Here is a 26,168-nt window from a genome sequence, read left to right as displayed (position 1 = left end):
ATGCTGGTAGCTGTTGCTAAGCAACAGTAGGAGGTTGTCACTCACCTCCTGCTGCTGCTGATCCATGCCGCGCAGGTCAGTCCCGCCGCTGTCGCTCCTGGGGCCCCGATCCCAACATTAAGCCGGGGATCGGGGTCCCCAGCACACGGGGTGCACGTCCCGCACCCGCTCACGTCCTCCGGAAGAGGGGCGGAGCGGGTGCGGGAGCGACACCCGCAGCAGGCGCCCTGATTGGTCGGCCGGGAATCCGGCCGACGAATCAGGGCGATTGTGAGGTGGCACCAGTGCCACCTCACCCCTGCTGGCTCTGGCTGTTCGGGGCCGTCTCTGACGGCCCCGATCAGCCAGTAATTCCGGGTCACTGGAGACCCGATTGACCCGGAATCGCCGCAGATCGCTGGACTGAATTGTCCAGCAATCTGCGGCAATCGCCGACATGGGGGGACATAATGACCACCCTGGGCGATATGCCGCGATGCCTGCTGAACAATTTCAGCAGGCATCGGGCACCGGCTCCCCTCCGGCTAGCGGCGGGGGGCCGGGAATGGACAGGACGTACTCCTACGTCCTCGGTCCTTAAGGACTCGGAAATGGGGGCGTAGGAGTACGTCCATTGTCCTTAAGGGGTTAAAAGCAAGTGTCACCAGAATCATCTGCACTAGTCTGTTGGTAAAATTTTATAGTGCAGGTGACACTGAAGCCTTTTTTGAACCATAGCCCCGTTCCCGAATTATGCGCCAAAAAGCTAAAAGGAGAGAAAAAGAGAAAAAAAAGAAATCACGCAGCCAATATATAATACGAGATCTCCTACACAGCCAGCAAATGCAACCACAGTGCATGCGCTTCTTCTGGGAGTAGTTTGTAAGTGGTGCATGCATAGTGGTTTCTGGGATGCTGCTGCAAGTGGAGTTGATTCAGAATTGCATAGTGTATCACAGTATTTTTGTAAATTATGGCGGTTCCACGGTATTCCTCTCTTCCACCCCCCCCCCCAACCCATGGGCACTGCTTCAACGACCCGTATTGGAACTAAACCAAAAAAGGGAGAGGAAAAAAATAAAAATAAAAAATAAGCAAAGTGGACATAATGTCACACCAAACTCCAAAAATGGGCTGGACAAAATTATTGGCACCCTTTCAAAATTGTGGATAAATAAGATGGTTTCAAGCATGTGATGCTCCTTTAAACTCACCTGGGGCAAGTAACCGGTGTGGGCAATATAAAAATCCCACCTAAAAGCAGATAAAAAGGAGAGAATTTCACTCTCTTTGCATTGTGTGTCTTAGGGTGCCACACTAAGCATGGACAACAGAAAAAGGAGAACTGTCTGAGAACTAAAATTGTTGGAAAAATATCACTACTCTCTCAAGGTTACAAGTCCATCTCCAGAGATCTCGATTTGCCTTTGTCCACAGTGCCCAACATTATCAAGAAGTTTGCAACCCATGGCATTGTAACTAATCTCCCTGGGCATGGACGGAAGAGAAAAATTGATGAAAGGTGTCAACGCAGGAGAGCCCGGATGGTGGATAAGCAGCCCCAAACAAGTTCCAAAGATATTCAAGCTGTCCTGCAGGCTCAGGGAGCATCAGTGTCAGTGTGAACTATCCATCGACATTTAAATGAAATGAAACACTATGGAAGGAGACCCAGGAGGATCCCACTGTTGACACAGACATAAAAAGCAAGACTACATTTTGCTAAAATGAACTTGAGAGCCAAAATCCTTCTAGGAAAACATCTTTTGGACAGATGAGACCAAGATAGAGTTTTTTGGTAAACCACATTATTCCACTGTTTACCGAAAACGGAATGAGGCCTACAAAGAAAAGAACACAGTACAAACTGAAATATGGTGAAGGTTCAATTATGTTTTGGGGTTGTTTTGCTGCCTCTAGCACTGGGTGCCTTGAATGTGTGCAAGACATCATGAAATCTGAGGATTACCAATGGATTTTGGGTCGCACTGTACAGCCCAGTGTCAGAAAGCTGGATTTGCATTCGAGATCTTGGGTCTTCCAGCAGGACAATGAGACTAAACATAAGTCAACAAGCACCTAGAAATGGATGGCAACCAAGCGCTGGTGAGTTCTGAAGTGGCAGAAATGAGTCCAGATCTAAATCCCATTGAACACCTGTTGAGTGATCTTAAAATTGCTTTTGGGAAAAGGCACCCTTCCAATAAGAGACCTGGAGCAGTTTGCAAAGCCAACATTCCGGCTGAGAGGTGTAAGAAGCTTATTGATGGTTATAGGAAGCAAATGATTTCAGTTATTTTTTCCAAAGGGTGTGCAACCAAATATTAAGTTAAGGGTGCAAATAATTTTGTCCAGCTCATTTTTTGGAGTTTGATGTGACATTATGTCCAATTCGCTTTTTTCCCCTCCTTTTTTGGTTTAGCTCCAATACACACAAAGGGAATAAACATGTATAGCAAAATATGTGTTACTGAGAAATACTTCATTTTCTAGAAAAATTTCAGGGGTGTCAACATTTACAGCCATGACTGTACATTTGGTCATCATTCGCAGCCCAACATCACGCTGCTTGTATTAGCTTACAAATATATAGGTGTTATGCTTTTTTTTTTTTGGTAGAAAATGATGTGGTAGAGGGCCCCCTGCAGTAAAATTTTGTTCAGAGGGATGCCCCAAGGTGAAAATACTGCAGTATACAGTACTATGTACACTGCTAAAGAACTCAAAAACAGACTGACCACAGCACAGCATATTACAAGCATATTGTCACAACATACACATTTATATAAACTAAATATTTGAAAAAGCTATAGTCTATACCAGTGGTCTCCAACCGTTGGCTGTCCGGGCATGCTGGGAGTTGTTTTGCAACATCTGGGAGGTCCACAGTTTGGAGACCACTGGTATAGACTATACTTGCCACTGTATGGTTTTTCCATGTATAAAACTACGAGGAACATGTTATAAGCAAAACTACAGAAATTTACCTTGTAGAAGTCGGGTTAACTTAGAATCCCTGTATGGCACAAAGCCTCCTTTCTTCGATTCATCTCCCAAAGCGCTAATAACATTGCCCAAACACAACAAGCCACGGTTAATGCTAATACCTATGAGTTAAAAAGACCAAGTTATTTTTTTGGATTCTTACTTATTGTAAAGAGGTGATGCATTGTATACATATTTATCTATTTGCCAGAACACATACCCCAAAAAAAAGTCAAAAATATAAGGCACCACTTTTTATAGAGCAAACAAAATTTAAATCAAATCAAGATAAAGTGTCTTGAATAAACAACACTCAATAAATTGTAAAATCGAAACTCAAATATTGGCACAGGTGTACTCATTTAATGACAGAATGGAACATGCCCCAGCTTAAAGGGGTTATCCACCATAAGGCGATTTTAGTACCTACCTGGAAGGCAGTAATGGACATGCTTAGGAAGGATCTGCGCTTGTCTTGGGGCTAAATGGCTATGTTGTGAGATTACCATAACACTGTGGCTAGCTGTTTGTGAACTGCTATTTCCTCTTTGACTTTTTTTTACTACAAATCCCACAATTCCATTTTCCTCCCTCCCACACATCAGCCACCCCACCCATTGAAACATAAATGAGCTGCATGCATTCAAATCAGTGTGGTTTTCAATCAGTGTGCCTACAGCTGTTGCATTAGTTGCAGATTGATCTCTCTCCCACAAAGCAAGCCCTCCACCCATTGAAGCAGACAGGCTCCCTATCATCAGCTGACTAGTGAGTCAGGTCTTGGCCGCATTGCAACCTGGGGAAAATCTGAAACAGTCATTTGTATGCTGATAAAAATAAATATTGGGGCGATAATCACAGAAGAATTGTGAGAAAACCGTCACACACAGGTACAGACACTATATTATGAACTACACTAACTTTACAGCCCCTGTAGCACAGTCAAAAAAAAATCCTGGAATACCTCTTTAAGTATAAGAAAATAGCATTCTAGCTAAGTGGGAACTGGTCCACTGATCACACCTCTAAATAAAAATATATCACAGCCCATAAGCATGTAGCCCCCTTTATTACCGCACTGTATTAAAAAAAAAAAAACAAAAAAAAAAAAACATTTTTTACATTAGCCCTACTATCCATGGATAGAGTGCAATGATTAATTTTCAGAATACATTTACCTTCCCTCAGACGATCACCTTCAGCTTTGGTCTTCTTCTGCCTTTCTGACCCAGCAAGATCGACAAGATGTAGTTTGGAGCGAAAACTGCTGTTTCTACAAAATTTAAAATGTAACAAATATTGTTCAGAGGTAACAACTAACCCATTTAGAAATACAAAACAGGGAGTTTGTAAGAAATCCTTTATTGTGAATAAAACTCAAACAACAACAGTTCTAAAACATGCCGAATCCTTCGAGAGAGAGATTTTACAGTAAGTCTACAAAATCTCCTTATTTTGGATTCATTGGGGGGGACACAGACTCTGGGTATATACTGCTGTCTCTAGGAGGTTGACACTATGGTAACCAGAAAGTCGGCTCCTCCCAGCAGGATATACCCACCTCCAGGCCACTGAGCAATTCAGTTTCATCTCAGAGCAATAGGAGGAGACCGACATGTCAAAGAAAAAAAAAAAACATGAACTGTCCTAGAACCCGAAGAAAATGTAACTGAACACTCTTGGACAGAAAACGTAAAGGATCCCCAGGAAAAATGGGCGGGAGCTGTGTCCCACAATGGATCCTTCGAGAAAGATTTTACGGTAAGTCTAAAAAATCTCCTTTTCTCTATCGGCTCCATTGGAGGACACAGACTCTGGGACGTACCAAAGCCGTCCCTTGGGTGGGCAGATAAGAAAAAAAGGTCAGGCGGCCGGCTGTACCACCACTACCTGCAACACCTTACGGCCGAGACAAGCATCAGCCGATGCAAAGGTATGAACCCGATATAATTTTGAAAAAGTGTGTAAAGACGACCAAGTGGCCGCTTTACAAATCTGCGAGGCCGAGGCCTTATTTCGGAAAGCCCAGGATGCTACCACAGAGCAGGTGGAATAAGCCAGAACCCTGAAAGGTGGGGTCCTCCCCTTGCAGCGGTAAGCTTCCGAAATGGCACATCGGATCCACCGAGAAATGGTGGCCTTAGAAGCAGGCTGTCCCTTCCGACTGCTTTCCGTAAGGACGAGAAAAAAAGAATCTCACCGACGAAAAGGAAGAGGTGACGGAAAGATAAGTCCGAACCGCTCGAACCACATCTAAATTGTGAAACAGATGCTCCCTGGGATGAGAAGGAGCAGGACAAAAGGACGGAAGGACGATGTACTCGTTGAGATGAAAAGCAGAAACTACTTTAGGCAAGAAGGACGGATCTGGTCGGAAAACAACCTTGTCCTGATGAATTATCAGGAAAGGGGAATGGCAGGAGAGAGCTGTCAGTTCAGAAACTCCTAATGGAGGTAATAGCTATAAGAAAAGCCACTTTCCAGGAAAGGAGGCGAAGGGGAACCTCCCTAAGAGGCTCAAAGGGTGCACCCTGGAGAGCGCCTAGAACCAAGTTCAAGTCCCAGGTGGGAGAAGGGGACCGGTAAGGAGGGGCCGCATGTGCCACTCATTGGAGGAAGGACCGGACATGAGAATTGGAAGTCAGAGGACGCTGAAAAAGAATAGAAAGGGCCGAAACCTGACCCTTAAGGGAACTGAGAGCCAGCCCTAGTTCCAACCCCGACTGTAAAAAAAAAAGGAAAGGAGACTGGGCACGGAAAAGGTAATTGGAGAAAGAGATTGAGCTTTGCACCAACGAAAGTAAGACCGCCAGGTTCAGTGGTAAATTTTTGCAGAGGAGGGCTTGCGAGCCCTAAGCATGGTGTGAATTACCTGGGAACAGAAGCCGCGGGCCCTTAGAACCGCGGTCTCAACCACCACGCCATCAAATGCAGCGACTGTAAATTGGGGTGGCAAAGGGGACCCTGTGACAGTAGGTCTGGACGAAGAGGAAGGCGGAACGGAACGTCGTCCAGAAGCGAGACCACGTCAGCGTACCATGCCCGTCAAGGCCAGTCGGGAGCCACCAGAATGGCGGGGACTCCTTCCGCCTTGAGCTTCCTCAGAACCCTGGGAAGGAGAAGGAGAGGAGGGAACAGGTAGGGCAGGACAAAGCCCGGCCACGGGATTACTAAGGCATCCGCGGCCAGGGCCAGGGGGTCCCTTGTCTTTGACACAAGCTTTGGAACTTTCCGGTTGTGTCGAGACGCGAAGAGGTCCACGTCCGGGGTCCCCCAGAGGTCGCAGACCTGCGCAAACACCTCCGGAAGAAGAGACCACTCTCCGGGGTCGGCTGAGGACCGACTGAGGAAATCCGCTTCCCAATTGAGAACTCCCGGAATGTGAATCGCCGAAATGGCTGGAACTACTTGTTCCGCCCAGAGGAGGATCTTTGACACCTCAGACATGGCCGCTGAGCTGAGAGTGCCACCCTGCCGATTGATGTATGCCACAGCCGTGGCATTGTCCGACTGGACACGGACAGGGTGACCCAGAAGCAGGGAATCCCAATGCTTCAGACACCGATAAATCACCCTCAGTTCCAGAACGTTTATGGAAAGAAGGGCTACTTGGGGGGCAGAGGCCCTGAACAGTCTGATTCCTGAAAACACTCCCCCCCCCCCCCCCCCCCAGCCCGACAGGCTGGTGTCAGTTGTGACCACTTGCCAGTGGAGGGGGAGGAACGAACGCCCCTGAAGAAGAAGAGGGGAGCGGAGCCACCAGCGCAGAGACCGCCAAGTCCGGAGCGGAAGAAGAATCTTGCGATCGAGAGAGGGGACCTGTCCCATTGTGCAAGTATCGCCAGCTGAAGAGGACGGTAATGAAACTGAGCAAAGGGCACAGCCTCTATGGCTGCCACCATCCGACCCAGGACTTCCATGCAAGTACGGATGGAGACCGGGGATGTTGTCCGGAGTGAGCGGACTCCCGACAAGAGGGCCAGATGCTTGTCTGGCGGAAGGCGAAATCGAGCCGAGGCAGAGTCGAACTGAAGCCCCAAGAAGACCAGAGACTGGGTGGGGGAGAGAACCGACTTGTCTCGGTTGACCATCCACCCGAAGCGACATAAGGTCTAAAGAGTGAGGCTCACATTCTCCAGAGCCTTGGCTCTGGAGGAGGCTTTGATGAGAAGGTCGTCCAAGTAGGGTATCACTGAGACCCCTCTTGACCGTAACAGAGCTACCACAGGCGCCAGAATCTTTGTAAAGACTCGTGGCGCTGTGGCCAGACCGAAGGGGAGCCACAAATTGATAATGACCTTCTGGAACCGCAAAGTGGAAGTACCGCTGGTGTCCGGGAAAAATTGGAACGTGAAGGTAGGCATCCTTGATGTCCACCAAGGAAAGAAACTCTCCTTGATCCATAAATGCCACCAGCGAACGGAGAGATTCCATTCGGAAATGGCGGATCAGAAGACGTTGGTTGAGACGTTTGAGATCCAGGATTGGCCGCACAGAACAGTTTTTCTTGGGAACCACGAAAAGATTTGAATAAAAACCCTGAAAGGGTTCCCTTGAAGGAACTGGGAAAATGACACCCTGGACGAGAAGGGACTGAAGAGCCTCCCCAAATTCCCTCACAAGCGAGGAAGACCGGGGAGCATGGGACTGGAAAAAACGATCCCTCGGAAGGGAGGCAAATTCTATCCAGTATACGTTGGATACCATGTCCCTGACCACGGAGTCCTGAATGTGCGTGGTTCAAACGTCTCGAAAAAGTAAGAGGCGACCTCCCACCTGAGAAAAAGCTGCGGGTGGGGGCGTCCCTTCATGCAGAAGTGGGTTTGCGGCTGCCCAATTTGGCCGCAAAACGGTCTGGACGGTTGGTGTCCGACTTCCACGAGGGACGCGCCTTGAAAAAGGGGACCTTCTTGTCCCGTGGAGGTGTCTGGTTGGACCCTTTAGAAGAACGGCGACCACGGGAACGTCCTCTGGGAGAGTCACGTGTGTGACCTGAAGAAGAAGTGGTCGGGCGAGACCTGCAAGAGGAACGCCCTTGTCTACCAGAAGACTCGTGGGACGAGTCAGAGGAGACACCCCTATTACGCTTATGCGAAGCGTAGGGGGAAGGGGAACGGGACCTTCTAGAGGGCCGGTGAATGGTAGACCTCTCCAAAGCAGTCACCACAGAACGGGAGACCTGTGCCAAGTCGGATATAGACTGGGAGAGGGAGGAAACCCAGGCTGGAGGGGCGGCAGAACCCACCAGGTCTGTGGGGGCACCTGGGTTAGAAATAGCAGGGGGGTCTGGGGGAGCAGTGGAGCAGGCAGAACAAGTGGGTTCAGCAGAACCTGGCATTTTTTGCAGAACAGTTTTTACAAGCGTAATGGGTAACTAATATTCCTGATATCTGCTTAGAGGGAGGAACAGTTCTGGGCACTGACATGACAAAAAACTGAACAGTCTCACCCATATCTGTGTCGCAGAGTCAGCTGCTGTGAGGAGAACTCTGCACCGTGCTGAGGAAAGAGAGAAGAAATGCCGGCCAGAAGAAGGAAGAGGCCGGGTCAGGGCAAGGAGCTCTGTGATTGGCCCCAGCACGGCCCCAGCGCACGTACCGCGCTGATTGGTGACCATTTTGCGCTACCGAGGCGCTTATGCGGCCAGGTGGGCGGAGCTAATGTCCGCCGGGGATACCGCAGGACTCATTCTGTAATGGCACCCGCTCCGAACCCTAAGCGCACGCGTCGCCTGCAGTGAGTTCTGCGCGCCCGGGGACGGAGCTGGCGAAGTGCCGTCAGCAGCCGTGGCTGCCGAAAACGAGAGTAAAAATTGCACCCGTCCGCATGGAGAAGCCTGCGGCGCATGTGTTATAAAAACACATACACACTCAATAAGAGTGCCCCTTCACTACACACACACTTAATAAAGTGCCCCCTTATTACACACACACACACTTAATAAAGTGCCCCTCACTGTGCCTGTACTGTACCCACTGTTCCCCGAATAATAGGCCAGCCCCAGCTATGCAGAAAAAAAACAGAGGGTCTCCAGCTGTTGCAAGACCTAGGGAGAAAGATACTCGCCTCACGCTGAAGAACTTACCTAAAGAAGTTTTCAGACTGTGGTCTTCAGCCAGCCAAGCTCATAGCAAGGCGAACAGAGAGGTAGGGGGACTCGGACCCATGAGGTACAACCCCAAGCGCTGACCGTTGGCGAGAGGGGGTTAACAGTACATCCAAGATGCCTGCCACCTCTCGCAATGGGGAAACAGTGAACATTGCGTTCCTGGGTCCCCACCTGAAAGAAGAAATAAAGAACTAACACATTCCCTAATCCTAATAAAATAAAAAAATATGAGACTTGATCTGGAGAAAACCAGACCATGTCCACCACCTTAAGACACTAAGCAAAAACTGAATTGCTCAGTGGCCTGGAGGCGGGTATATCCTGCTGGGAGGAGCCGACTTTTTGGTTACCATAGCGTCAACCTCCTAGAGACAGCAGCATATACCCAGAGTCTGTGTCCCCCAATGGAGCAGATAGAGAAATGTAGGTTTTATCTTTGTACTCCCTTGCATGTTTCTCAAGTGCAGGAAAATTTGTAGACCTGTCAATTATATCCCCATGCTTCGCATTAGTATACCATTTGCGAGCTCACAGCAAGGGAAAGCAAGCAAGTAGAAAGTTAAAACTATAATTATTGATTACCATATTTAAGTGTTATGGTCAATTCTAAAAACTTGACAAGTCAAAGTTTTGATTGGTCAGATTCTCAGTGAGGAGACCCCCACCGATAGCTATAGAAAGCCGGATCAGACTTACAATATTATAATGGAGCCCCTCTCTTGCATTATTTGGACTGAGCAGCAGAGTAAAGCACACGTGCTTCTCCTGGATATATTTAGGGATCATGAAGGTCTAAAACTCCAATTCATCAAAACCTTTCAGAAGTCAAAAGTTTTTAATATGACCGCAACATACCTCGTAATTTGTCAAAAAAACAAAAAAAAACGTGCAGCACTGTGCACAGTAGTAAGTTTTCTAAGTGACATTCATTTTAAACATTGCACATTAACGCTTGATCGGAGGTGCAATTTCAGTGATTCACAATAGGAGATGAAAGTTACAGGTCCATCTCCAGCGAGAGACCCAGCGTGATCAGTCTCACACTGGAAATGGGTGCTGTGAAGATAGAGTGGGAAGCTTCAGTCTCCTGTTGCAGCATTAAGAGCCTTGGAGAGAAGGAAAAACTGAGCCTCTGTTAAGGCATTTAGGCACAGAACTTAAAATGAATGTAATTTAGGAAAAATTACTATTGAGCACAAACTATGGGTAAGTATGCTTCAAGTCAAACACTATAGTGAAGCAACAACCAGCGAATGCTAGCATCACGTCAGTCATTTACTTACTTATCTCCAATCTTTTTCTGGTCTATTGAGACTGTGAAGATGGCATGCGATCGCGAAGACTGGGAGTTCATAGCTGTAGCAGCCACAGTTCGAGAGCTATTCCCCTGCTCCAAGCAACTTATTGTATCCACGGCAGTCTTTACATCCCTTTCTGTTAAGCCACAAATCTGAAGACGAGAATAGTTAGCTTCCTATACTATTAAACACAATTGCTGGACAAACTTAAAGCTTTTATCACTTCATGTACCTTAATGCCTTCCTTAGGGTCTTCACGAATGCTGATATGGGATACTTTCTCCCGGGGAGAATATAACAAGTCAAGTATCTCCTCATTATAGATCTTTAAAACAAAATGTTTAAAATAAATTAAAAAAAACTATTTAGATTGTTATACAATTAACCAGTGAAGGAGCACTCTGGGATTTTTTTTTTTTTTGCTTATATATAGTGCAGTATAAGCCATTTAATGAAAAGGTACACTTATTTTAGTTAATGTGGCAGGCATGGGTTGTCTCCCTATGAGGTGAAATATAAGACATGGCAAAGAATTTTTAATCCTGCGCAAAGAAAAGTGAAGTAGTTGCCCAAAGCTACCAGATTGGTTGTTATGGGCAACTGTTCCACTTTTACGCTGCACAGGATTTCCTCCCCAATAAAACTTATTCTTAATTGTCAATTTTTGTTTAAAAGGGGTTCTCTGGTGGAGAAAACTTTTTTTTTTTTTTTTTAAATCAACTGGTGCCAGAAAGTTACACAGATTTGTAAATTACTTCTATTAAAAAAATCTTAATCCTTCCAGTACTTTTTAGCAGCTGTTTGCTATAGAGGAAAATATTTTTTGAATAGCTTTTTTGTGTTGTCCACAGGGCTCTCTGCTGACACCTGATGCCCGTATTAGGAACTGTCCAGAACAGGAGAAAATCCCCATAGCAAACCTAAGCTGCTCTGGACAGTTCCGGACACAGACACAGGTGTCAGCAGAGAGCAATACACAAAAGAAATTTAAAAAGTAAAGATTTTCCTCTGTAGCATACAGCTGCTAAAAAGTACTGAAAGGATTAAGATTGTTGATAGAAGTAATTTACAAATCTGTTTAGCTTTCTGGCACCAGTTAATTTAAAAAAAAGGAAAAAAAAATAAAAAAAAGTTTTCCACTGGAGAACCCCTATTTTATCCCCCTCAATTTCTATGAGAAACATTTTTTTCACCAAAAATTCCACACAAGTGATTTATGACCATTTGTAGTTTGGAATGACAATTCATTTTACCATGAAATACTGCTAGGAAAAAAATAAAAAAAAACAACAGATTGCACCTCGAAATCAGACGATAATAAAAGTAGTCAATATACCTATTTAACCCAATCGTTTACAGTTTAATAGTTTGTTTTTTCTTTCATCAGAACAAATAAAGGTTATGTTTGAAAGACATGTTAGTTTCTTGATATTTGATATCCGTCACACAGAATAAACCTGCTGAGAAACAGCAAGAGCAGCTATCGCAGCACCAGCTGGCTGTTATACACCGAGGTTCCGCAGCAACTGTCAGGAGCAGAGTGAAGTTCTGATCCCAACAGTTAACCCCGTAGATGCTGCAGTCAGAGAGACCGCTGCATCTACAGTGTTGACAGGGTGGGGAATATTATGTACAGACATTACAAAGAAGGTGTAATTAGTAAAGAGGATATTTCTTCTTCCAATTTTAGCATCAGTGTTATACATTGGCCCTGAATGTCACTCGTGGGTAACCACTGGAGCATATCCTGGTCAGCTCGATTAAGATCCATGTGTTCGTGCCACCAAATTTTCAGGGAAAATTCCTCATGGGTAATGCAGCACTGCAGCCTCTACATTCTCAGGACTGGTGTAGGTCCCAGAGGTCAGACCAACTCTCCATGAGATGCTTGCACAAGCTAGTGAGGGTTATTTCCAGGGCTCAAGTGTGGGAATTAAGTTCCTGCACTTTTTTCACAGGAGAAACACCATTCCCATTCCCATTTTTCCCCTCCAGGGAAAGACCCCTGGTTATTCCTCACTTTGAGAGGAATAACCCTTTAGGTTAGGAACATATATTGCAGATACTCTGCAGATTTTCTACAGCAGAAAGTGTGCTAAAGGCAGAAGGAGAAATCTTAAGGACAGTGTTCTACTTCCCCTTTTCAGCTGGATCCACTTCTGGTTGCATATCTGCAGCATATATGCAACATGTGTTCCTACCCTTAAAGTATCCCAGTGAACGTAACTTCAAGTTTTACCTCTAAGTAAGATATTTTAAGAAGAAATTCCCAGTCTGCCCTTTGTTCAATTTCCTTAAACAATGCCTTGACAACTCTTGGGATGACACCAACAGTTGGTTCGTTCTCTTGGTCATGGGTGTAAGCACCTCCCATTGAGAAGGTCTTTCCAGATCCAGTCTGTCCATAAGCAAGAACTGTTGCATTGTAACCTGAAAAAGTTCACAACAAACTCTTTAAAAAAAATCAATTACAATTTATCATATAGAGACTAAAAGATGTTCCAGCATAGCCTACCAACCCACCACACCATGTATATGTGATCACATACAGAGAAAAATATTGACTAAAATCCTCTATACAGTTGTTGCTGATCTTCACAAGCTGTCAACTATTGGATATACAGCAGTATCAGACCAGGAGTACCAGACTGACTTTTCCTCTGGACAGGTTTTGATAAATCTACCCCAGTTGTGTCTTTCCTCAAAGAAAAGCAAAGCCGTCTTCTACTCTCCACAGGCTCTATCCCTGACTTTAGCAAGGAAAGTGTCCCTCACATGGACCGTCAGGCGCCTCATCCTAACCTTATTTTAGTTAATATGCTTGTGGACCTACCTTTAAACAGGCCTTGAATAAGAGGAGCTACAGCTGTGGTGTACACCTCCTCCTGCTCAGCAGATGGATCAAACACGTAGTCATATGTGAACGATTTTTCATTACCAACGATCACCTGCGTATTAGAATTACTGTCAGCATGTGCATGTAGCAGCATAACCCGAGAAGAACACACATTGTGTAATAGACCCACCTGAGGTTCCCCAGGGATAAAAGTAAGGCACGTCTTACAGCCATCATTGATCTCTTTCTGTACTAAAGGACGACTTCTTAGAGCTACCCTCACAGGGATACCCTCATCTTTTCCCATGTCGCAACCAGACAAACCTGTGAAAGAGGAATAGATGAAAATTCATTAAAGTGTTCCAACAAAAAAAAAAAATTAAAATAAAAAGGAAATCTGGACATGTCGAGATTTGATTGGTCAGTGCTGGGTAGCAATCTAAGCACTGCAATCCTCAGCCTGCTCCCTCAGTCTTGCTGCAGGAGATGGGCTCCATTGAAAGTCTATAGAGCCTGTATCATGCATGGAGCTAGGGAGGGGAGTACCAAGCCGCTTCATCCTCCCCACTCCCCTCCTATTTTGTGAATTATGCCCCTGTAGGAAGCAGGAAAAGATCTTTATTTCCAACAAATTAAAAAGGGTATTCCAGGATTCTCTTTTCTTCAGCCGTGGAGTACAACATACCAAGTTAGGCTTGTTTCAAACTAGCAAATTACTCCGTTTAGCAAGTTCCATCGCTAGTTCCGTCCTAAAATCAGCAATCACCAGCAGTAACCAAATTGTACACGTCCGTTAGAAAATCCCATTATAGTCTATGGGATTTTTCTAATATCCGTTTTAATCCATCATAGTCCGTTATTGATAACGGACGTTATTTTGTGACGGAAGATGGTACGGAAGAAAAACCGAGCCGACCGGAGTCACAGTTTGACTCCGGTCGGGTCATTAAAGTAAATGGAGTCACGGGCTAATCCGGCCGTGGTACGGGTGCGCCCGGTTTGTCCCTCCCCCCGCCGGATCCAGCACATATATGTATGTATAAAACGTGGTGTGAATGCACCCTAAGCAGGGGAGCGGGCGGCATGGTCCGCTCCCCTGCAATGTGTGGTGTGTTTTAAAAAAATTTTTTCCCGCAGGGACCCCTGAATGGCCGGTACTGAGGAGACACTCAGGGCTCTCAGGGGGAGATTTAAAAATGAACATTGTGAGTAGCAGGGGGCCATATGTATATTAAAAGCGCTTTGGGGGCAAGACATATAGCGCTGCAGGGGGGGGGGGGGTCCAGATATGACACATAGCCTATATATCTAGCCCCCCAGTGCATTTATAATATGACCCCTGCAGCGCGTATGTTCTAATCAATCAATCCATCTCTCTCTCTCTCTCTCTCTCCCTCCACACAAACACACACACACACGTGTTAGTAAATGTATACCCCCCCACGGCACATTTATAAATGTATACCCCGCCAGCTCATTAATAAATGTATACTGCCCCCCCCCTGCATGTATAATGTGCCCTCGCAGCGCAGCCATATGTCACTGCTGAACTATGAATGAAAAGCATTCTAGAAGCAGCCGGCGGCCCGATGCTGTCAATAAAAATACTTTTCATTCATAGCGGAGCGCCGGCATATGTATATAGAAACGCTGTCGGGTGCAGATAATGCCATGTCTGCACCCCCCCCCCCCCCCCCATTGCTTCTATATACATATACCCCTGCAGCGCTATGAATGAAAAGTATTTCTATTAGCAGCGCATAGTGCCGGCAGACGTCTGCTGGCACTATGCGCTGCTATCCCCTTTCACACTACAAAATTACTCAGTTTTAAAGATCTGTACGAAGTTCCGTCTGAAAATCAGCTGAAAACGGCAGTTACAAAATCCTATACGGCCGTTAGAAAATCCCACTATAGTATATGGGATTTTTCTAATAGCTGTTTTAACCCGTTATAAATAACGGCCATTATTTTGTGACGGAAGATAGTAACGGGAGAAATAGTGCATGCATCCGTTACTATTAGAGATGAGTGAACTTACAGTAAATTCGATTCGTCTCACGAACTTCTCGGCTCGGCAGTTGATGACTTTTCCTGCGTAAATTAGTTCAGCCTTCAGGTGCTCCGGTGGGCTGGAAAAGGTGGATGGATACATTCCTACGAAAGAGTCTCCTAGGACTGTATCCACCTTTTCCAGCCCACCGGAGCACTGGAAAGCTGAACTAATTTATGCAGGAAAAGTCATCAACTGCCGAGCCGAGAAGTTCGTGACGAACCGAATTTACTGTAAGTTCGCTCATCTCTAGTTACTATCTTCCATCACAAAACAACGGCCGTTAATAAGAACAGGCTAAAACAGCTATTGGAAAAAACCATAGACTATAATGGGATTTTCTAGCGGCCATATAGGATTTTGTAACTGCCATTTTCAGCATTTTCAGACGGAACTTCCTACGGATCTTTAGGCGGAGTAATTTTGTAGTGTGAAACAAGCCTAATAAAACTTCATTCATAGCGCTGCAGGGGTATATGTATATAGAAGCGCTAGGGGGTGCAGACATATAGCGTTATCTGCTTCCCCCACAGCACTTCTATATGCTAGAATGCTTTTCATTCATAGCGCAGTGGTGCCATATGTATATAGATGGCTGCGCTGCGACGGCACATTATACATGCGCTGGCGGGGTAAATTTATATATATATATATATATATATATATATATATATATATATATATACATACATACATACATATATATACATACACACACACACACACACACACACACACACACATATATACATACACACAGTGGGGATCAAAAGTTTGGGCACCCCATGTAAAAAATGTTATTAATGTGCATAAAGAAGCCAAGGAAAGATGGAAAAATCTCCAAAAGGCATCAAATTACAGATTAGACATTCTTATAATATGTCAACAAAAGTTAGATTTTATTTCCATCATTTACACTTACAAAATAAAACAAAAAAATGGCGCCTGCAAAAGTTTGGGCACCCTGCAGAATTTATAGCATGCACTGCCCCCTTTGCAAAGCTGAGACCTGCCAGCGCCATGGATTGTTCTCCATCATCTGGGAAGACCAGGTGATTTCAATCTCAAAGGTTTTAAATGCCCAGACTCCTCTGATCTTGCCCCAACAATCAGCACCATGGGTTCTTCTAAGCAATTGTCTAGAAATCTGAAACTGAAAATAGTTGATTCTCACAAAGCTGGAGAAGGCTATAAGAAGATAGCAAAACGTTTTCAGATGTCAATATCCTCTGTTCGGAATGTAATTAAGAAATGGCAGTCATCAGGAACAGTGGAAGTTAAAGCAAGATCTGGAAGACCAAGAAAAATATCAGACAGAACAGCTCGCAGGATTGTGAGAAAAACAATTCAAAACCCACGTTTGACTGCACAATCCCTCCAGAAAGATCTGGCAGACACTGGAGTTGTGGTACACTATTCCACTATAAAGAGATTCTTATACAAATATGGTCTTAATGGAAGAGTCATCAGAAGAAAACATCTACGTCCTCACCACAAAAATCAGCGTTTGAACTTTGCAAATGAACATATAGACAAGCCTGATGCATTTTGGAAACAAGTTCTGTGGACCGATTAGGTTAAAATTGAACTTTTTGGCCAGAATGAGCAAAGGAACGTTTAGAGAAGAATGGGAACAGAATTTAATGAAAAGAACCTATGTCCAACTGTTAAGCATGGGAGTGGATCAATCATGCTTTGGGATTGTATTGCAGGGAACATCTCACAAGTAGAAGGAAAAATGGATTCAATAACATTTCAGCAAATTTTGCATGCTAACTTGATGCCACCTGTGAAAAAGCTGAAGTTAAAGAGAGGATGGCTTCTACAAATGGATAATGATCCTAAACACACCTCGGAATCCATGGGGGATTACATCAGGAGGCATAAACTGAAGGTTTTGCCATGGCCTTCACAATCTCCTGACCTCAACATATTAAAATTTAGGGATAGACCTTGAAAGAGCAGTGCGTGACAGACAGCCCAGAAATCTCAAAGAACTGGAAGACTTTTGTAAGGAAGAATGGGCAGAGATACCTCAAACAAGAATTGAATGACTCTTTGCTGGCGTTTACAAGCAGTACAAGATATTAACTCTGCAGTGTGCCCAAACTTTTGCAGACACCATTTTTTTGTTTTCTGTTACTTTGAAAGTGTAAATGATTGAAATAAAATCTAACTTTTGTTGACATATTCTAAGAATGTATAATCTGTAATTTGATACCTTTTGGAGATTTTTCCATCTTTTCTTGGCTCCTTTATGCACATTAATACAAAGTTTTACCTGGGGTGCCCAAACTTTTGATCCCCACTGTATATATGCACTGCAGGGGGCATAATGGCTAGATATATAAGTTGTATGCCTGGGTGTCCCCCCCCCCCCCCCCTGCAGTGAGTGAATATATATATATATATATATATATATATATATATATATATATATATATATATATATATAGATAGAGATATATATATATATATATATAGATATAGATAGAGATATATAGATATAGATAGAGATATATAGATAGAGATATAGATATAGATAGAGATATATAGATAGAGATATAGAGATAGAGATATATAGATAGAGATAGAGATAGAGATATATAGATAGAGATAGAGATAGATAGATAGAGATATATAGATAGATAGATAGAGATATATAGATAGAGATATATAGATATATAGATAGATATAGATAGATCTATATCTATATCTATATATATCCCCCAAAGCACTTAATATAAATATGTCCCCCTGCTACTCACAATGTTCATTTTTAAATCTCCCGCTGAGAGAACTGAATGGCTCTTCAGAACCGGCCATTCAGGGCTCCCCACGGGAGATTTAAAAACCAAAGTTAAAACACACGATACATCGCAGGGTTGCAGACTATGCTGCCCGCTCCCCTGCTTAATAACTTCTGATCGCATCGGGTCTCAGAAGTGAAACCCGGTGCGATCAATCACAATAACAGTAAAATAAAAATACTTTCACTACAACACTTTTGGGTGTGGGTCCAGTGAGTGAAAACAGGACAGTGGAAATAGAACCATATTACAGAAATATCACATGGCATCATGGGCTCAAAGACTTTAAAAAATATATATAATAGAATACCCCTTTAGGGGTATAGTCCCACAGTGCTGAAACGTAGGCCACATGTAACAGATGCGCAATCTTGCCAGTAAAAAGTGGCATCACTGGCAAAAGTTACAGCCAGTGGCCATCACATAGGGGCAAAGTTTTGACTTTGTAACAATGTAAAAATGTATCAATGATCATATGATGGACACAAAGGGTCCAAGGTCGGATCTACATAATGTAAAACACTGGCTGACTGTGTCCATGACGACAAAGAAAAATTAAAGTCCTACTGAATGACTGCAAACAGATCTAGAGGACCAAGCGGAATCAAAAACACTAAAACTGCATAATATTGCATATGAATAGTAACTATAACCTGCTGAAACTGAAAAACACTTAGCTCCTTCCAGACATTTGACATACATATATGTCAAGTGTCAGCCCAGGCTTCTGACCTAAGGTTGCGCCATACCCAGTTGCCGACTGCTATCTCTAGTTGACACCCACAATCAGTGTCTGGCATTGGATTTCAAGCTAATGCCAGTTTAACCTTTTAGATGTCATCGTCAGTAGTGACTGGAAATCTTGGTGGTTACAGGACAGGTGCAGATACTGTCATGCCTCAAACCAGCACCCCCACATAGTTAACATTGTTTGATAGCTTAATGCCTTAAATAAGGGGGGGGGGGGGAAGACACACACACACACACACACACACACACTATCCTAAAGGTGTACTAAGGTATAATAGTTTCTTATACTTTCCTGGGGTGGGTGTGAAAATAGAGAAATGATACCCACCAACCCAAATCCCTTGCAGCTCCTGTTCCAACACCTTCCAATCCCCTGTTTAAGCAGGACCTGTAATCACTTACTGGAAGTGAGTTATTACACCATTTGGCACAGTCATTGGCTGAGACCAGATGATGCTGTAATACGAGCTGTGGGGTTTTCAGGGGAGAACTTTTTTTTATCCCAATGCCTGCAAAATAAGTTACATTTATTATTCTTAAAGGAAATCTGTCACCAGTGTCACCTGCACTAACTTGTCAGTACATGTGACACTGATGAAAACGGTACTCATCTTGTCCTGTTCAGTGGCAGACATCTTCGGTAATCTCCTCCGTTACCTCCACTCCGGAAACCCTGCTTGGGGCACAAGCAGAGCTTACTGACATCACTGCTGCTGCGAGAAGCAGGGGCATGGGTGGAGCTTAGTGACATCAACGCTGCTGCTCCCTGCTTGGTCCCGCTGTGAGAACAGCAGAGGTGACGTCACTAAGCTCTGCCCGTGCCCCAAGCCGGGTGCCCAGAGCGGAGCTAACAGAGATTACTGAAGATCCCCGTGGATCGGGACCAGGAGAGTACCGTTTTCATCAGTGTCACCTGCACTGTTGGTACCGACAGGTTAGTGCAGGTGACACTGGTGACAGATTTCCTTTAAGGATTTAAAGCAAATAACCCATCAATATCCGATCAGGGGAGGTATGACTAGATGGGGCAGACCACTGGTAGCCCTGTGGATCACAAGAACAAGCTTCCCCTTGTTCCCCAGGTAGATTGATCAGCAATTTGTATGCTGAGCTACCTCTTCATTCACTTTTGAACATAGAACTAGCCAAGCATGCACACTGCCGATCCAGTCACCTGAGGAACACCGGACCTTGGTTCTTGTAATCCGTGGCTGTTTCTGCCATCGAATTCCCACTTTTCTGTGAGTCAGGATGTCACCAGGAAGAAATGCTCAGCAGGGACTGTCCATCGGAGTGGCAGCTAGTGGTATCAGGGGGCAACCCCTTTAACCCCTTAAGGACCACGGGTTTTTCTGTTTTTGAACTTTCGTTTTTCCTCCTCACCTTTTAAAAATCTTAACCCTTTAAATTTTGCACCTAAAAATCCATATGGCTTATTTTTTGCGCCACCAATTCTACTTTGCAGTGCCATCAGTCATTTTACCCAAAAATCTACGGCGAAACGGAAAAAAAATATAACTGTGCAACGAAAAGAAAAAAAACGCCATTTTGTAACTTTTGGGGGCTTCCATTTCCCAATCAGTACATTTTTCGGTAAAAATGACACCTGATCTTTATTCTGTAGGTCCATACGATTAAAATGATATCTTACTTATATAGGTTTGATTTTGTCGTACTTCTGGAAAAAAATCATAACTACATGCAGGAAAATTTATTTGTTTAAAATAGTCATCTTCTGACCCCTATAACTTTTATTTTCCCACATATGGGGCGGTATTTGCGCCGTGATCTGAAGTTTTTAGCGGTACCATTTTTGTTTTGATAGGACTTTTTGATCGCTTTTTATTCATTTTTTCATGACATAAAAAGCGACCAAAAAGACGTTATTTTGGACTTTGGAATTTTTTTTGCGCGTACGCCATTGACCGTGCGGTTTAATTAATGATATATTTTTATACTTCGGACATTTACGCACGCGGCGATATAAACATATGTTTATATTTATTTTATTTACATGGTATTTTTTTATGGGAAAAGGGGGGTGATTTGAACTTTTATTAAGGAAAGGGTTAAATCACATTTAACTTTTTTTTTTTTTCCACACTTTTCTTACAGTGTTATAGCTCCCATAGGGACCTATAACACTGCACACACTGATCTTATAACCTGTTCACTGCAAAGCCATAGCTTTGCAGTGATCAGGGTTATCGGTGGTCGATTGCTCAAGCCTGAATCTCAGGCTTGGAGCAATCAATCGCCGAGGGGACATGCCGGAGGCAGGTAAGAGGACCTCCGTTCGTGTCCCAGCTGATCGGGACACCGCATTTTCACTGTGGTAGTCCTGATCAGCCCCTGATCAGCCGGGCAGCTTTCACTTTCGGTTTAGACGCGGCGTTCAAATTTGAAAGCCGCGTCTAAAGGGTTAATAGCGCGCGGCACCACGATCGCTGCCGCGTGCTTTTAGCCCCGGGTCCCGGCATCAGATGCCGGGAGCGACCAGATATGACCCGGGGTCTCCGCGTGACCCCGCGTTATATCGCGGGAGCCGGCCAAGGACGTAAATATAAGTCCTTGGTCGTTAAGGGGTTAAAAAGGCAATGTCAGAAAAAAAAAAAAGGACTGGTCAAGGTCTGAGTGTTCAGATCCCAACTGATCACTAGAACAAGCTGGGGAGCATATTCTTCCCGGTTCAGTTTCAAATGACCAAGACAGTCTCATAATGCAAGTATATAGTACAGTCTCACTGAGAGAGCAGAGAGAGAAGGGAGCCTCCACAAGTTACTACTATCCCTGCTTAAAGTGATTGGTCGGGATGTGAACACTCAAACTGTTGGGTCTATAATATTCTGTTATATTGATCGCTATATCTAGATTCATATGCCTTTGCTAAATGCTATATGCCATTGCTAAAATATTGCGGAAGAACTTTGTTTTCCTTAATTCAAAACAGTTCAGCTGCTCTTTGCCTGTAATTAAGATGAGAACCTTGGGAAGGAGCCTGAAGATACAAGAAGTCTAAACATTGGGCTTTGTGGAAGGATGGAAAAATTTCAAGATAGAGAAGATGCAACATAAGGGACCTATGCTACGCCACGCTCAAATGCCCAATCAGCATATAAAACGATGATTTGATGATGCGAGTTTTACTTTCCCCTTTGTCAATTGTAAAAACTAATGTGATTTTCTAATAAAGAGCAGAACTCCTTGGGAGTCAGTGCTGAGAAGGGGATTTATACCAACATTGTCTGGTGTGAATTTGCTTATGTCGACACTCCGCAAAATAGCACAGCGGTGGTATCTCACAGTTTAAAGGGAACCAATCATCAGATTTTATCCTATATAACTCTTGGCAAAGCGTTATATAAGGTAAAATCTTTATTTTCACCATTCCCGGGGGATGCTCCTGCCCCCAGGGATGGTGAAGATATGAAGTTATAAGTCACCGCCGCAAGTAGTCACCTGGGCGGGGAGCTCTTCTCATCTACTCCTGTTCTTCGGCCGGCAGCGACGCCCCCTCCGCTTGATTGATCGTTCCGCTCACTGAACAGACGGAGCAGAGCGATGACGCGGCCCGTCAATCATGCGGAGGGGGCGTCGCTGCCGGCCGAAGAACGGGAGTAGATGAGAAGAGCTCCCCGCCCAGGTGACTACTTACGGCGGCGGCAGAGACTAGTTTATAACTTCATATCTTCACCATCCCTGGAGGCAGGAGCGTCCCCCGGGAATGGCGAAAATAAAGATTTTACCCTATATAACCCTTTACCAAGCGTTATATAGGGTAAAATCTGATAATTGGTTTCCTTTAAGGCCTCACCTTAAAGGAGAACTCCGGAATATAAAAATTGTCCCCCATAGTGCCAGCAGTAAAAAAAAATATAAAGATTTACATACCTTCCTCCACTCCCCCGGGGCCTCCGGTAAAAGTCTACGATCTCCGCCGCCATCCACTTCCTGGTTGCCGGTGGTCGGATGAATCATACTGCGCTCAGCCAATCACCAGCCGCAGCGAAGTCAGACAGCCGGCGATGTGAAAATGCTTCAGGACACAAAATTCTTCACTACACCGGCACCTGCGTCTGGGGCCGAAAACGTCACACTGCCGCTCAGCCTATTGCCGGCCGAGTCGGGACTTCACTGCAGCCGGTGATTGGCTGAGCGCAGTAAGACTCTCCGACCACCAGGAAGAGGTTCACGGCGGAGACCGAAGCCGGTTACCGGAGGCCCCGGGGGAGCAGAGGAAGGTATGTACTAGGGATTGACAGATAATGTTTTTTTTTTTAGGGCCGATACCGATAATCGGTGGAGGTTAGGGCTGATAGTCGATAACTTATACCGATATTCCTGGTACAAGTTATCGGCTATTTATCCCTCCGCGACAGCGCTGCAGATCATTGATTTAAAGCGGGCGCTTTATATCAATGCGCTGCAGTGGCTTTTGCGGTGCCATAGACCGCCACCTGCTACTCTCCCCCTGCCTGTCCGGGGGTCCTGAGTCCTATCACCTCCACCCCTGCACCCTTCGCACCCCCCACTGCCCCGGCCCCATTGCCTCCCCCATCCCCGGTTTTATAATTACCTGGGCCCGGGGTCCACTCTACATCTGGCTCCGGTGGCATCCTCCTGAGCCGTCACTGTGCACACTGACTGCGACGTCACGTCGCACTCGTCATTGCGCACAGCGTAACGCAGGACGCAGCAGGAGCCACAAGTAGTGGGCCACGGGAACAGGTAATAATAAAACCGGAGATGGGGGAGGCAATGGGGCCGGGGCGGTGCGGTGGGGGGTGCGATGCGATGCGGTGCGGCGGGTCGGGCGGTCGCGGTGCATTATCGGCAAGGTAATTGCCAATACCAATAATGCCCAAAATCGTGATTATTGGCCGATAATATCGGCCAAACCGATAATCGGTCGATCCCTAGTATGTACGTACATCTTTATTTTTTTTTACTGCCGGCACTATGGGGGACAATTTTTATGTTCTGGAGTTCTCCTTTAAGGCATCCTTGACAAGACCACATACAATAAACACTTTCCCTAGGACATTTTAAAGAGGTGACTGAACATCCGCCACGGAAATTCTATAGTGTGAACGTTGCACCAGAAACCTATTGAAAACAACTGGACGCTTCTGCAATCAAAATCCCGCTAGCGGACTGGTTGCATTTGTTGGCATCACATACAGCTCTACTGGGCACTGACAAGAAAAGCCCTTCACATCACTACAGCATCTGCTTATGGAGACATTATAGCACTGGCAACAATAAGGCTTCATTCACACTGCCGTTTGGACACGGCAAGCCGGGGAGAATAACGGGAGGAAAAAAAAACATCAGGCAACATTTTTTCCCCAGCGAAAATAAACGGTGCCCGACGGACCCCATAATAGTAAAGGAGATGTCGGCACTCGTTTCCCATTGTGCCCCATTAAAAAGAACATCTATTAAGGCACAAATATAAAAAAAAATAAAAACTGACAGTGCACAACATCAGTGTGAAAGGGGCCTAAGATCCCATAGTGCTACACAACAAAACCAGTACAGTGCATCATCACTAATGCCACAACAAGGGGCTGAATGATGTAGGCCTGAAACTAGAGATGAGCGAACTTACAGTAAATTCAATTAGTCACAAACTTCTCGGCTCAACAGTTGATGACTTTAGTCTGCATAAATTAGTTCAGCTTTCAGGTGCTCCCGTGAGCTGGAAAAGGTGGATACAGTCCTAGGAGACTCTTTCCTGAGCACCTGAAAGCTGAACTCATTTATGCAGGATAAGTCATCAACTGCCGAGCCGAGAAGTTTGTGACGAATCGAATTTACTGTAAGTTCAATCATCGCTACCTGAAACAGATCCCCTGTGTGTGTGTGTGTGTGTGTGTGTGTGTGTGTGTGTGTGTGTGTGTGTGTGATATATATATATATATATATAGTGTATATGTGCCCTACTGACCGTACCCCAAACAAACAATAACCCCTTTATTTATATAGCACTCCCAACTAGTGTTCCTCCAGCTGTTACAAAACTACAACGCCCAGCATGCCCGGACAGCCTTTGGCTGTCCGGGCATGCTGGGCGTTGTAGTTTTGTAACAGCTGGAGGAACACTAGTTGGGAAACAGTGCTTAAAAGAGTAATGTCGGCATCACAGCCAAAAAAACTGATAGTCAGGGAAAAGCATGAGATGAGGAACACAGCAGCCAGAGCTGAACTCCTACTGTACATGGTGCACAAGAACTGCTGCAACTGAGAAACGCTTCTGCCTGACTGAAATGGCTGATAGCCGAGGACAACAGGCTGTGTCCCCCCGCCCAGCGGAGATAATAGAAGGTATGTATAACGGGCAGGACTGGGGGCAGTACACACCTAGGAGGGGTTGTGGGGCACGTCCGCTCACCCGCCTTCAGTGGAACTCCGCGCCCGGTACAGCAGCTCTCTTCTCCCCTCTACCGTGCGGCCGGATCTGACTTCAAAAACCGCCAAACGTTCAAAATGCCCAATTTCTTGAACCGACCAATCAGAGCGCAGCGGCTTATTTCACCCTTCCGTCCAGAGAGCGAGCACGCAGGCGCTTAGTATTCAGCCGACATCTTTGTTAGGGGCAACGTACCCGAAATGTGACTAAAAGTGAACCCCAGCTTTTTAAATAAAAAGAAAATCACGTAACGCTTATATGCAGTTGGAGGAGTGAATTGCTGAGTGCTGGGCAGGAACACAGAAACCAACTTGTAAACTAAGATCGAAAGCACTTGCGCGCTCCTGCAGACTAAAAAAAAAAAAACTAACTGCGCATGCCCAATTTTTAAAGCCTATAGTGCAACGCCCATTATGTGTGGCGTTTGCGCCTGCGCATTGTACACGATAGTAAGACGTGATGCTATAGGTCAGTTTTTTCCCGACCAGGTTTCCTCCAGCTGTTCGGGCATGCTGAAATACGTAGCTTTGCAAGGCGCCCCCCCCCCCCTGGTAACACTGCTATGGATTGTGAATATAAAGGACAATACTGTGCTTTAGGTCCCCAAGACTGTGTTCACATGTTGCGGCTAATTAGCGGTACCGCAACTATTTACAATTTGCAGCATGCAGTAATTCATTGTGGTATCGCTCATTCGACAAAATATGTGAACACAGCCTAATAAGGCTCAATAAAAGAGATTGTCTTCAGAGTTTAAAACTAAACTTTTAGATAATTTTTTATTAATTTTTTTTAATAAAATGTGACAAGAAAAGCAGCATTTTGGACTTTTTTATTTTTTACGTTTACGCCATTCACCGTACGGGATCATTAACATTATATTTTGATAGTTTGGACATTTACGCATGCGGCGATACCAAATATGTTTATTAACCC

At 45.0% G+C, this 26,168-nt stretch overlaps 1 protein-coding gene across 3 annotated transcripts in view; it reads right to left on the bottom strand.

Moving 5' to 3' along the window:
- KIF4A (kinesin family member 4A) overlaps positions 1 to 25,556 on the bottom strand; it is a 93,963-nt gene extending 68,407 nt beyond the window's left edge. Inside the window, exons 1-8 of one of the 3 annotated variants that reach the window (XM_056539600.1) lie at positions 25,485 to 25,556; positions 13,398 to 13,531; positions 13,205 to 13,319; positions 12,611 to 12,801; positions 10,604 to 10,696; positions 10,357 to 10,523; positions 4,143 to 4,237; positions 2,967 to 3,086 (exon numbers count right to left, since the gene is read on the bottom strand). In XM_056539600.1, coding sequence (XP_056395575.1) covers positions 2,967 to 3,086; positions 4,143 to 4,237; positions 10,357 to 10,523; positions 10,604 to 10,696; positions 12,611 to 12,801; positions 13,205 to 13,319; positions 13,398 to 13,514 — 898 coding nt within the window. In that variant the 5' untranslated portion in view covers positions 13,515 to 13,531; positions 25,485 to 25,556. Of the gene's footprint in view, positions 1 to 2,966; positions 3,087 to 4,142; positions 4,238 to 10,356; positions 10,524 to 10,603; positions 10,697 to 12,610; positions 12,802 to 13,204; positions 13,320 to 13,397; positions 13,532 to 25,183; positions 25,422 to 25,484 lie in introns of those variants that run through there. The other 2 variants (XM_056539598.1, XM_056539599.1) reach the window with 2 other exon arrangements.
- Positions 25,557 to 26,168: the final 612 nt, after the last annotated feature.

This window comes from Hyla sarda, chromosome 9 (genome assembly GCF_029499605.1).
Source record: "Hyla sarda isolate aHylSar1 chromosome 9, aHylSar1.hap1, whole genome shotgun sequence".
NCBI lineage: Eukaryota > Metazoa > Chordata > Amphibia > Anura > Hylidae > Hyla > Hyla sarda.
This window is presented reverse-complemented; position numbering and strand designations above follow the sequence as displayed.